General features: G+C 51.6%; 2 protein-coding genes across 4 annotated transcripts in view; one reads left to right on the forward strand and one right to left on the reverse strand.

Moving 5' to 3' along the window:
* The window catches only part of ABCC3 (ATP binding cassette subfamily C member 3), a 39,343-nt gene extending 34,389 nt beyond the window's left edge, over nt 1–4,954 (forward strand). Inside the window, exons 26-31 of one of the 3 annotated variants that reach the window (XM_068150969.1) lie at nt 447–548; nt 1,503–1,649; nt 2,871–3,029; nt 3,389–3,555; nt 4,156–4,350; nt 4,530–4,954. In XM_068150969.1, the coding sequence (XP_068007070.1) occupies nt 447–548; nt 1,503–1,649; nt 2,871–3,029; nt 3,389–3,555; nt 4,156–4,350; nt 4,530–4,638 (879 nt within the window). In that variant the 3' untranslated portion in view covers nt 4,639–4,954. Of the gene's footprint in view, nt 1–446; nt 549–1,502; nt 1,650–2,870; nt 3,030–3,388; nt 3,556–4,155; nt 4,351–4,529 lie in introns of those variants that run through there. The other 2 variants (XM_068150970.1, XR_010988874.1) reach the window with 2 other exon arrangements.
* Nucleotides 4,955–5,673: 719 nt separating this feature from the next.
* On the reverse strand, nt 5,674–12,223 carry ANKRD40 (ankyrin repeat domain 40). Its single transcript, XM_068150972.1, has 5 exons — nt 11,988–12,223; nt 10,713–10,861; nt 9,011–9,481; nt 7,968–8,149; nt 5,674–6,762 (listed from the first exon to the last, which is right to left on the reverse strand). Exons 1-5 carry the CDS (start codon nt 12,164–12,166, stop codon nt 6,619–6,621), a joined length of 1,125 nt encoding a protein of 374 aa, XP_068007073.1. The 5' UTR covers nt 12,167–12,223; the 3' UTR covers nt 5,674–6,618.
* Between the last annotated feature and the right edge of the window lie 528 nt (nt 12,224–12,751).

Here is a 12,751-nt window from a genome sequence, read left to right on the forward strand (position 1 = left end):
ACCCACCAAGAGCATCATACCTGACAGCAGCAGAGCAGTGATGCAGGTGACCACAGGCAGAGCAGCTGGGTTCATAAACAGGCACCCTAAGGTTTGCTCAAGCATACGGTCGGCAGATGAGCAGCTGTGAAAGCCTGGCCCTTTCCAAGGGCTTTTGAGATCCCAGGAGTGTGCTGGATTGCTGTTAGCAGCTCTCCAGCAGAGCTGGGGCTGGGGCAATGACTCCCAATCACCTTCCCTGAGAGGCTCATTTGCTAAATCACCATGGGAGGCACCACTCTCCCTGTGCTGCTTCATGCAAGCACCTGGTCCTCTGCAGACTGCAGACCTTGGCATCAACAGGAGTGAATCTCTTTTGGATATCACTGGGAATCCATGTCTGCTGTGGTCCTTACTGTGAAATCTGTTCTTCCTCTGTGGGTGATTTATTCCTTGTCTTCTCCAAGGTGGTGATGTCTCTGAACTGGATGGTCCGGACGGCTTCTGACCTGGAGAATAACATTGTGGCTGTCGAAAGGATAAAAGAGTATTCAGAAACGGAAACAGAGGTCAGCTCCTAAGCTGTAGCCATCCTCACCCCCAGCATGGCAGGGCTGTAATGTTCACATGGTGTCTCCTCTGGCTCTGGAGAGGCAGCCCCTGCCCTGGCTGTGATCATTTCACCTGAACAAATGTCATGCTCTGCACTGGGATTTATGCCACCATAGCTCCAGATTAGTGCTGCTGCCCTGCAGCCTGTGCTTGGCATCTCATTTTCTGCTGCTGTCACTGGCTGTAGCACAAGAGGAATGAGTTTTACTATTAGAGTATTGCTCCCATGGGCTTTGAAGGATTTGATGCTTTGTCTTGCCTGCATTTCTGGAGCAGTGACCCTGCTCTGAGCACAGCTGCCCTTGCTAGCAGGCTCTGCATGTTTGGAGGAGGGTTTCTGTTTGATCATATTACTCAGTCCTCATCTCCCAAGAGAGAACACCTCCAAGAACACTGCACTGCTGAATCCAGCAAAAGCCTCCAATCATCCACCTTATCTGCCAAAGACTTCAAAAGGTGGCAGATGGAGCTGTGCTGGGAAATCTGCCCTGTGGGCACACTGGGTGTAGGTGGTAGGAGACTGCAGTTAGAAAACAGGACCTGAGGAGAGCTGCAGGGCATGGTTCTGCAAGTATCAAATGTGGAAGCTTCATGTGAGAAGCCAGACCTTGAATAAAGCATGAAGCAGGCAGGGTTGTCTTAAAGTTAACAGAAAAAAATGTTAATTCCTGTCCAGTGAGGATTTGGCCCTGCAGGCTCAGATCCTTTCCCTATGAGCTTCACAACCAAGACCAAAGTGAGTGGGCACTTCAGGACCCATGGGTTTCCCCCCTGCATGGCACAGTTATTTGATGATGGAGATTTGGTGTCTCAGATCTCTCTCTAGTAACCTAGGAATGTTCATGTTGTCATCTGCTTGAATGATGGTTTCTTAAGCTGTGTGAGACATTTCTGACCTCTGTTTTCCTCAGGCTCCCTGGGTGATTGAGGGCAAGAGACCCCCAGAGGACTGGCCTTCCAAGGGAGAGCTGGAGTTTGTGAATTACTCAGTGAGGTACAGGAAGGGCCTGGATCTGGTGCTGAAGGGGATAAACCTCCAAGTGCATGGTGGAGAAAAGGCAAGTTACCAGCTGTGTGTCTGCTAGAACTTTGCTTTGGGCCTCCAGTGACAGAGGGAGTAGAGCACAGCGTCAGCCAGCACACTTGCCTTGGTGCTGGAGAGCTGCTCGGGCTGGCGCTGCAGGAGCCAGCAGAGGCAACCCTGCTGTCAGTGTGCCTGCATGCTCCAGCCTGGAAGCACTGGTATGGGATGTTCTGAACTGTCAAAGTTAGGTTGGCAGCAGGCTCCCTGCTGTGCACCATGTCGGAGGCACCAGTGGCACAAATTCAGTGGAACTGCTTTTCTGAAGCAATCCAGATGGGAGAAGGAATTCCAGCATTTCCCATCTGCTCTCTGGCTTCCTCTGTGGCACTGCTGGCATGGAAGGAGAAGTCATTCTTTGCTTCCCTAATCAAGAAGTTGTCTTTGATCTTGGAGATTGGCTGCTTCAGCTGAAATTTCTGGGGTTTCCTGGTGATGGGGCAGTTGGCATGGGAGACAGGCTGCTATCTAAGGAGAATTATCCTTAGACTACAGGGGGTGGCATCACCTCCTGGAATGGAGACACATGCTCCTGTGACCTCTGATTGTCCTCTGCAAAGCCTTTACTTCCTGTCCTTGAGTGGTTGGACTCCTAACACGGGTGCATTAGCTAACCCCCTGGAGTCCTCTAGGCTGACTGCAGGCCCAAACCTTTATTTGGGATAGCTACCAAATGACAGGAATGGTACCACATGAGATCCAGTGCAGCACATGGCTGCCTGGGGAAGGATGGGTGCATTCTGTCTTGGAATCAGAGAATGGCTTGGGTTGGAAGGGACCTTAAAGGTCATCCAGTTCCAACCCCATGCCATGGGTGGGGACACCTCTTACCAGCTCAGGTTGCTCTAGGCCTCATCGATGCCTAGAGGTGTCCACAATTTCTCTTGGCAGCCTGTTCTAGTGCTTCACCACCCTCATAGTAAAGAGCTTCCTAAAGTCCAGCCTAAATCTCCCCTGCTTTAGTGTCAAACCATTTCCCCTTGTCCTGTCCCCAGAGGCCCCTACCAATGTCCCTGACAAAGCTGTCAAGCAGCACCTGTGCCAGCACTGACCCCTGAGGGCCTCTGCTCATTGCTGGTCTCCACTGGGACTCTGAGCCATTAGACTCTCACCTGTGCCAAGCCACTCTGAGGGCTCTGGGGGGTTGGTGTGGGCTTGGCTGGGTTTGAGCTGGCTTTAACTGGATGCTTTGTTGTAGATTGGAATCGTTGGCAGGACCGGAGCAGGGAAGTCCTCCATGACCCTCTGTCTCTTTAGGATCCTGGAGGCTGCGAAAGGGGAGATCAGAATTGATGGTGTCAACATTTCAGAGATTGGTCTCCATGACCTGAGGTCCAGGCTAACAATTATTCCTCAGGTACTGTTTCTGTGTATCACAGTGAGGGAAGCATCTCTAGCAGCTTAGCTAATAAACCATCACTAATGGCTTATCTACAGAGCAAAATGCTTCATGAGACTCAGAGATCTGCTCCTGAAAAACAAACCATGGGTTAAGTGGTCCTGTCCTGCTACCTTATGAGCAGGGGATTTAGAACAAACCATCTTTACAGGTGGAACCTGAGTTTTGAGTGGGCACACCAGGATGTGTTTTTGGTGTGGGTGGGACTGGGAGGTGGCCAACCCACAATGCAGCGGAGACTTTGAAGCAGTAACTCACATTATCTGTACCCACAGCAGCTGGAGCACTTCTCTAATGACCTTTGGGTTTATATTCAGGATCCTGTTCTCTTTTCTGGAACGCTGAGAATGAACCTGGACCCATTTAATAAGTATTCAGATGAAGAAATATGGAAAGCTCTTGAACTGTCTCACCTGAAGAGGTTTGTCAGCAGTCAGCCATCCATGTTGGACTATGAATGCTCAGAAGGTGGAGAAAACCTTAGGTAAGGAATGCTTGGACTAGAAACATGCTGAGCTTTCCTTCAGCACCTGACCAGGGCTGACACTGCAGTGGGCTGTCTGAAACCATTTAGTCACCTGTTGCTGTTTCAGGACAACCACAAAGGCTCAAATACTTGTCAGCTGTTCTGCCTCTGCCACAAAAGATCTGGTTCCCTGCTGCTGGGGAGGATTTCTCCCAAACCATCCCCCTGAAATCTCAGGGTGACATGGTGTTAGGAACAGGCAAATCCCTTCAGCATGGTTTGGCAGGAAGGGAAGTGCCAGGGTAACATCAGGCTGCTGTGCAGAGTTGAGTCCTCTGCCTAAATGGACACTTCCAGGCAGAAGCTCTGCAACCATTGGCTTCCTTGGTCTTGGTCACAGTGATGGAGGAGGCATTTAGTGACTCTGCCAGCACTGGGTCAGGCAGGAGGAGCAGGTAGCTGCTGAGGGAACTGTGTGATGCTGCAGTGTCTGTGGAGCAGCTTGGGCTCAGCACCGTGGGTTTGGTTGGGTAGCATCCTGCTGAGTGGTCTGGGGCAGGGGACACAAGGGGCAGGGGCAGCAGAGCCTCCCATGTGCAGCCCTGTCTCTGTTGGCAGTGTAGGCCAGAGGCAGCTGGTCTGCCTGGCCAGAGCCCTGCTCCGCAAGAGCAGGGTCCTGGTGCTGGACGAGGCGACGGCAGCCATCGACCTGGAGACCGATGACCTCATCCAGAGCACCATCAGGAGGCAGTTTGAGGCCTGCACGGTGCTGACCATAGCGCACAGGCTGAACACCATCATGGACTACACCAGGTGAGGACCTGCCTGGTGCACGATGGGAGGCTCAGGGGCATCTTGGGCACGGGCAGCAGCAGTTGGCAGGGCCTGCTTGGTCTCTAGGTAGCCACACTTGGGCCTGTCAGGGTGTGATAGAATGGGATTTCACTTATCCTGGAGGGATTCTTCACCACCCCGCTCTCTGTTTTGCACAGAATTCTTGTTCTGGACAACGGGACTGTGGCTGAATTTGATACCCCCAGCAGCCTTATAGCAGCCAAGGGCATCTTCTACAGCATGGCCAAAGATGCTGGACTGGCATGAGAAGACCCCTGGGGTTTGGAGGTGTTTTTTACTGTTATTGACTTGCCTCAAGAGTGACTTCTGAATGTACTGTAATTTACAAACCAGATTTTGTACTAGATTAACCTCATGATTGTGACCAGAGTCTTTCACAGCTCTAAGGGCCAGAAAGTGATTTTTTTTAATATTTTTTAATATTTTCTGTACACATGAAGTATTTTATTACTTGCCTTTTTTTCCCAAGGAATGACAAATGTTCTGCCAAGGAAAGGTGTGCAGGGCAATGTGTCCTGTGTTCGGGTTTATAATTAGTAAATTATGTAAATGGTGCCAAATACATCTGGCTTGTGTGTTTGCTGCACGAGGATTGCCTGGGTCTGAAGCGCAGAGCCAAGCCCAGGGGCAGGCAGGGAACTTCTGTGTTAGCCCTGCGCGGCAGTCCCGGCCATCGGCACACAGCGAGTTCTGGCTGCTCTGAGGTGCCCGCTGAGCCGCAGGTACCGGCAGGCTGGCAGAGGGCTCCCTCTCGTGTGCTCAGCGCCTTGCTGCTGCCGCTCCCATCCGCAGCGGCACTGGAGGGAGAAGCAGCAGGGCTGAGCTGGACGCCCCTTCCTCTCTCTCTGCTGCAGCACGGCTCCTCCTCTGCCTGCCCTGGGCTGTGGGGGGTCCCTCGCTCCAGGCAGAGGAAACCGGCAGGAGCAGTCAGTTCCAGATCAGGGCACCCCTCAGCTGGCCAGGGGGGCTCCTACTCAGTCTGCTGCTTTACAAACCTAGGCACAGGCCACGTCCCTCCTACAGCTCACTGGGGCTGTAAACTCCTGGACAGAACCATAAGGTCCTCTGGTGGGTGCAGCTTCCAAAGGAGGGGGGGGGGGGGAGGGTGATTTGGCAGGGAAATTGGGTCCTGGTTGTGTCCCATTTGCCTCTTGCCTCTCCTGCTTGAGTTCCCCTAGTTCACAGGGGACGCTTCTACAGCTGGGCCACCACAGCAGAGCTCTTTGTCAAACACAAATGACTGAGTACTAAAATCCTAACAAATCAGATACAGTCCAGCTCTCAAGAATGCTTCCATTCATTTATTCCAGAATTTCATAGCAATAGTTGCCTAATGCTGAACGTTAAGGAACAGAAGTGAATTTGTATTTGTTTTTTTCAGCAAACACAAGTCACTGGGAACAAAGCAAAGCCATTGCATAGGAACATCAGGTTTGGTATCTGCCCAGAGCCCCCCAGGCACTGCACTGCTTTCTTTTCACACAGGCAACTCTAAAGGGTCGGGATGCAATCTCTCAGGAACGTAGAGGGAAAAGGGAATTACAGTTTTTGTGCTTTTGAAGGGAGAAGCTTAAAGCAGCATAGGAGAAATGTGTTGTCAATGCAGCAACAGCTGCAGGTGTCAGCACTCTGCAGGGGCAGACAAGGCCAGCAGGGGTTTGGCTGAGAGCAGGTTTATGAATTGGATCATTCCTATCACTTTTTATTTTCAACCTGAGAAATAGGGAGAAGTGTAAACAGGGATTAAGAAATCAAAGGTATTAAGTCACTTAAGAGTATTTAAACTAGACACAGTTTTGTGCTTCTGCCAGATTTAAACCTGTTCTTTTTCCTTCACTGAAGATGAAGATTGACTGAAGATGAGCAGCCCAGGAGCAAAGGGCAAGGGGCTTTGTGGCAGGGTCTTTAGCTTGGGTACCTAACCAATGACTCCAACACTTGAAGTGAGCCTTTCCCTGAGAGCTGCAGTGTTCCAAGGTTCATCTTTTGTAAGGACACGTGTTGCACTAACAGCCAGCTCTGCCAGTGCCTCCTTGGCATTCAGCTACCTCCAGGGCAGGCTCCTTACTGCTCCGTGAAGGAGATGCTGTCACTGCAGAACAGCTTCAGTTTATTTCAAGGTTAACAAAATAGATTTTGTTTTCACAGCATTAGCCCTTATAGATACTGTGTCAAATGCCATTTTAAAATGAGAGACACAAACGTTGTGTGTTAGTCTCTGAACAGTTAGTATGTGAGCTCTGAAGCCGCCTTGTTGTAGCCACCCTGCTCAGAAAGTGCTGCTGCTGCTCGGAAAAGGAAGCTTCTGTCGCTTACTGTCAGAACAAGCTCCAGCTCCTGGAAATCCTGCAGCCTTGCCACATCCTTGTCCTTGAAATAAACACAACAAGTTGTTAGGTGACAGTCCAGATGTCCAGCTCTGCAGAGGTGAGTTCCAGCAGGCTCACACTGACACGGGGGTGTATTTGCCTATAAACAGGACAATACCCTACAGCACTTGGCAAGCAGGCACCCTGCTGCCCCTGGGGTCTGTCCTGGGCTCCTGCTCAGCTGCTCATCTCAGTCTGTTTCCTGAGGGAATGCCACACTGATGGCCAATGCACATGGGTAGTGGAATTACACTTGGGAAGAGCTACTGAGTGCCCCACTCTAGCTCCTCTTTTTCTCCCCCTTGGTGATTCTTAGAACCTAATGAATCAATTCCTGCATCTACCCACACAGGTTCTGCGGGCAGGAGTAGCCCATGAACACCATCATCAAGCTGGCTTTGGCAAGGCCTTCAGAGAGCAGTGAAAGACCCCCTCCCACCCTACATCTTAAGCTCTGGTCCCTCTGCATCAACTCAAGGAATAGTAAATGTCCCACAGTCCTAACCAGAAAACCTGAGGTCAGTAGAGCTGGAAATAAAAGCAGCTCTCTTGACAACCACCTAAGCTGGCATGTGACAGACCTGCTGCTGTTTCCTTGCACTTCTTGACTCACAAAGCCGTCCTCTAGCCAGTGCAGATGGGGTGCAGGGAGCTTTGTTAATCTCACGCTAACCAGCTCAGCTCCAAGCTGATGCCTGCAATGCTCCAGAAGGAGCTGAGCGTGACAAAGGTCAGCGGTGAATCGGTACCACGGGGCAGCAGGTCTGGTCTCTGCAGCACAGAGGAAGGCCACTGATGTGACAAGAGAGAGGCCTGCACTCAGAATAGTTTTGGAAGCCCTTTTTTGAGAGGAGTGCACAGTCCTCAGTGGCCATGCAGAGCTTCCTGGGGACTGCAAGCTGTGAGATGCTGTGGCAGGTGCCAGGGGTGTGACACTGCACCCAGGCCACAAGCTGTAGGGAGCTCCTGGAGCTGGCTGGCCCAACACCAGATATGCTGAAACAAAATAATCAAGAAGCCAGAGGCTAAAAAACACAAATTAAACCACCGCTGAGTGCTGGAAGCTGAAAGGAGGCTTATCTGGCTGGAGGGTTTGCTTGGTTTTTTCCCAATATGGGCCTATTCAGGTGACCACCCAATGATTCATTTTTGATGGCAGCCTAAACACCTTTTGTGTAAGCTCACTGGGCAGTGGAGAGTCCTTACCTTCCTTAACATTGTATTGGGTAACTTCCTGATCTTCTGAACGTGCTCAGGGTTGATGCCCAGCTCACAGCAGCTCACTCGGAGCAGCTCCTTGTAGGTCAGCTCTTGCCTATCCAGCTCAATCTCAATGAAGTCATTTTCTCTAAGATTAGGGTTTTGTATTCTGACCTTAAGCACCAGTTCTGTTAGAAGTAACAAAGTACATCAACAGGCACATGTATAAAGGAATTGGCAAAGAAATCTCTCTGCTAACTTCCAACCACCTCTGTGTACCTCGGAGCTTGTCTGCATCAGTTGTACCAATGCAAGAATCCTCAGGAAGCCAAAAGCTGCAGCTGTACAAGCACAGTGTAGGTTAGATGGGCTTCCATCAGCCTACATGCAAAAGCCATCACAAATCCAGTCCGTGGGTGAGTGCTCTTCTTGGTGGGTTGAAGCTACCTTCACAGCAGCTTATGCTAGTTATGCATTTCCTGAGCAACCCAACATAGCTTTTACTGGCTTTTGATTCTCTTAGTCATCACTTAATTTCCCATTGCTAATTCATGGCCTCAGAACACCTTTTATTTACAGAATGCTATTCACAGAATCATAAAATGACAAGCTGCATTAGAACTGACAGCCACGTTCCAGGTTTCCCTCTCTGGGTACAAGCTGGCCCTGCAGGAGTGGCAGCTGGCTCCCCCCAGGGCCCCACAGCCTGAGCCCTCTGAGGCTCTCTCTGGAGCTCACTGCCTGCCTGTCTGTGTTCTTTAGTTGAGGCTTGCAGTATGCTGTCTAGAGCATTCAATTGCCCTGGTGCCCGTGTGCTTACAGCACCTGAGACCAACAGGAAATGTTTTCAGCACTGTCTTAATCCCAGTTCCCGCAGCATTAGGATAACTGCCTCCCTATTGCCCTTTGAGGGCTTCCTGAGCTCCTAAGCACAGGAATCTGCAGCTCTCCGGTAGTGCTCTGAACCCACATAACCCTGACCAGTCTGTTCTCACCCTCCATGATGACAGCAGTTTTAAGACAAAGAGAAGAGAGACTTTCACTGTTACCTTGCATGTTAAGTGGAAAAGCTCCTGTGAAGAATAGTGGCTGAAACGCTGGCACAGGCCCCAGGCAGGAGCTGTTCTCTTGCTGAGGTATGGACTGGGCTGATGCAGCTGGTGAAGGAGGACTTTTCCAGGACACTGAGCCCTGGTAAAGTGGACCTGTCTGGAGAACAGGCTTTGCACGTGGTGGTGCAGCACAGCCTCTAGGCAGCGATGGTGTGTCCCCAGCACCAGCTGCCTGGGCAGCCATGCCCCCAGGCTGCAGTCCTGCACGCGTGCCAGGCTGCACAGCAGGCAGGGAGGAGGAGCTGGCATCCTGTGGGTCCAAGTGGGAGATGCTTCCATTGACAGCAGGGTCTGGAATGCTGCCACTCATGCTGTTATAAACATAAGGGAAAGGGGGGTGGGCCAGGTAATTAGGGATGATTGGCAGCTCTGGCTCTTCCTTTAGGGCTGGCAGTTCATCGCCTTCCACTGCAAAACAAACAGAACACCTCTCACCAGAGCAATCAGAGCAGCCCACCACGCTTTCTGGTGCTTTCTAAGTCTTCTGATCACTACTTAACTCCTCATTGCTAATTCATGGCATCAGAACACCTTTTATTTCCAGAATGAAATTCTGAACTGAAACTGTAATTCCAGATTTCCCTCCCTGGGCAGGCAAAGGTAGATGCAGGCCTGGCTGATCACAGAGCAGCTCACCTCCAGAGCTGTCCTGTCTCCAGGACTAGACAGAAAGACACTGCGGATTTTGGGTTGGTTTTGTTTGCTTTTCTTTCCAAGGGGAGGAAGTGGAGAGTTAAAAGCAAGACAGGAGAAAATATGAATCCTGAAGCACTAGGGCTTTGTGCTCAGGTGCTGCAATAGAGTGAAGACAAAAGCAGAGCCTGATTGTAGTCATTCTGGGGGTGCTATTTCCTTCTAAGCACTGTAGTGTTTGTGGTTTGGTTTAATCTGCAGCCAGCACGTTGTAACATGGTCCCTGATGGCATAATGCTGTCATCTTCATAATGTATAAGGCAATGAAAAACAAAGGGTAATGTGTTGTTGGATATTAAGGCAGAGGACAAAGGGAGAAGGATGTGCAGTACTGGGAGAACTGGAACATCACCACTTCAACAGCTGGGAGACGATAATGAAAACAAAATCAGACAGGGGGCACAAAGGGGAGGAACAGTTGTGAATCACCAGGTTTCACATGACTTATCACCTCCAGCAGCAAAGCCTACTCTGCTGCAACAGTTACAGATCAAGGTAAAAAGGCTCTGCCCCTATTCTCTAATGAGCTGTTTCTCCAGGCTGCTCATTTTCCATTTATCCAGCACTCTGCCTAAGCTCCACAGATCCTCAGGAAAATTGGTGGTGTTCAAATAAAGGCTTCATACAAATTTGAGTGATTTTCTCCTGTTGCCCTTTTGAAAAGAGGAAGCTGCATCTGTGACTGCAGCTGCTGTGTCACTGTCACTGCCTCCATCTGGGCATTTTCCTAATGGTACAGGGTTTAGGAAAAGGTTTGGCTAGCTGGATATGGAATTTGTTGGTATTTCTCTTTCTTGGGCTTTGATTCCTTACCAAGTAAACACCCCAGAAATTCAGTTCCTACTCAAACCCAAACATGGAAAATTAAGCCCAGCCCCTCCAGGCTTTAAGCAGCCTGTGGCTACAGCTGGGCAGTGGTGGGGCACAGCCACCAGGCTCCATTTACCTCCCAGCATCCTCCTGATCTCGCTTCTGGATGTCAGCTGGGCTGGCCTCTCTCCCTTCTTGGTGAGGATCTCCTTGTCAGCGCCAGCGTGCAACAGGTGAGCCACCACTGCAGCGTGGTTCCGCTTGCACGCCCAGTGCAGGCAAGTCCTGCAGATGGAGATGGGAATGCTGTTTGAAATCCTAAATTCATTGCCACCCATCCCTGCTGCCTAGGAGAAGAACAAGACCTCGTGCACGTCTAGCATCAAAAAGGTTTTACGTGCAGTTTCCCTTGGAAACTGGCACTGGCCTTGGAGCCCGCATTGACACCTGCTGCTCCAGGCTGCCCTTGCTCTAGTGCCCTCGGCACCAAGTTACCCCAGCAGTGTTTGTAAATGTCATGATCTCTTCAATTTGTCATCAGTTGTCCACTAACCCTTCTGGGAAAACAAATACAAAAAGAAGGGTTTTGGGTGCTACTTTAACCTTCAAAAGAAGTTGTACTTAAACCACTTCTCTGTGTACCCCTGAGGGACATTTTCCTGGGATGCTGCTCTCCCTCTTCAGTTACTGCTGTCAGCACAGGCACTTGCACTGCTTGGGAAGGGAATGATCTCTGCAATACTGGGACTGCAGTTTCTAAGCACACTGTTCACAAATCAGCTCTCTCAAAATTTTACAAATGTTAATTTTAATCAACACTTTTTGAAGCTTAAGTTATAGCTGTCCCACGCTTCTGAAAATCACCAGTCAAGAAGTTGAGCTCTGTGCCTGGTGCTTTTCCTCCTGGTTTTAATTACAACTTCAAGAGCTGAATTTAGGGAGTCCTGGAAGATGCCTGAGCAGTCCCTGCACGTCCTGCTCAGGGCACACTGTGTGCTCGTGTATGGACCTCTGCAAGTGTCCATCACAGAAGAATGTCGGGTTTGCTGTTAGCAGGTGCTATCAGCGTAAAACGGCAAACCCAAAGTGTCTCTTATCTCACCGAAACTGCCTGCAAGTCCCCCGCCTGAAAGGGAAACTCAGTTTCAGCGCTGACTGAAGAGTCACTGAGAGGCCATTTCTGGTTAGACACGAAGGCGCTGTCCCGGGCTGCCAGCAGACCCTTAAAACAGACCCCAAATAAAAGCACCCCGGTGCCCTGCGGAGCAGCGAGCAGCACGGGGCACGAGCCGTGGTACGCAGGGCTGCCGGTACTGCGGAGGGGCTGGGCAGCGGCTCGGCCTCTGAAGGGCCTCGTCCTTCAGCAGAGGAGCGGGCCCGACACGCAGCCCGCGTCCCGCTGGAGCCTTACCAGCCGTTGACTTCGTTCTGGGAGTTGGGGCTGACCCCCAGCTCCAGCAGCCGCCGCACCTCCTCCGCGTCCCCCAGCGCCGCCGCCTCCCGCAGCCGCTCCTGCCGCTCCCGCTCCGCGGCCGCCGCCGCCATATCGCCGCAGCCGGCGGCCGCCTCCGGCCCGGGGCCAGCTCTCATCTCGCCGCCGCGGAGCAGGGAGAGCGCGGCCCTGCCGGTGCCACCCGCGCCGGTCCGGGCCGCGCTCTGCTGGGGGACCCTATTCCCGGTGACAACCTGGGCCTGGGCATCACGTTCCGGCTCTCTCCCGGCCACAGGCGGGCACGGCGGCTCGGCCCGGCAACGTACCGGCCACAGGCGGGTACGCGGCGTCCCGGCGGCACCGCGGGGGATGATTCGATGCGCTCATACTTGTGTAGCAAGCAGCGTCTCCTGCCCTGCTGTTCGTGCTTGCGGGCGCGAGATCTATGCAGACATTCTGTCGAGGAATCCCACCCTTCATTCTCAGCAAAATTTGTTATTCCGCCCCAAAATGTACAGGTCGACATCTGCCTGCAAATCAGCCAGGCATTACAGGTGATTCCTGGAATATGCAGTGGTCCTTTTGAAAGCTGGATTTTGTCATTGTGGATTTGCCCTAGACCGAATTACAGGAGAGGGAAGAGCTGGTAAAACCCCCACAAGCGTCAGGAGGCAAAATAAGGATTTATATGTGCTGCTGGACAGCTGGCCTTGTTCTGTCTGATCCTGGTCCATGCCGGGGAA

Source organism: Melanerpes formicivorus, unplaced genomic scaffold (genome assembly GCF_026170545.1).
Source record: "Melanerpes formicivorus ecotype bairdi unplaced genomic scaffold, bMelFor1.0.p_v2 SCAF_21, whole genome shotgun sequence".
Taxonomy (NCBI): domain Eukaryota; kingdom Metazoa; phylum Chordata; class Aves; order Piciformes; family Picidae; genus Melanerpes; species Melanerpes formicivorus.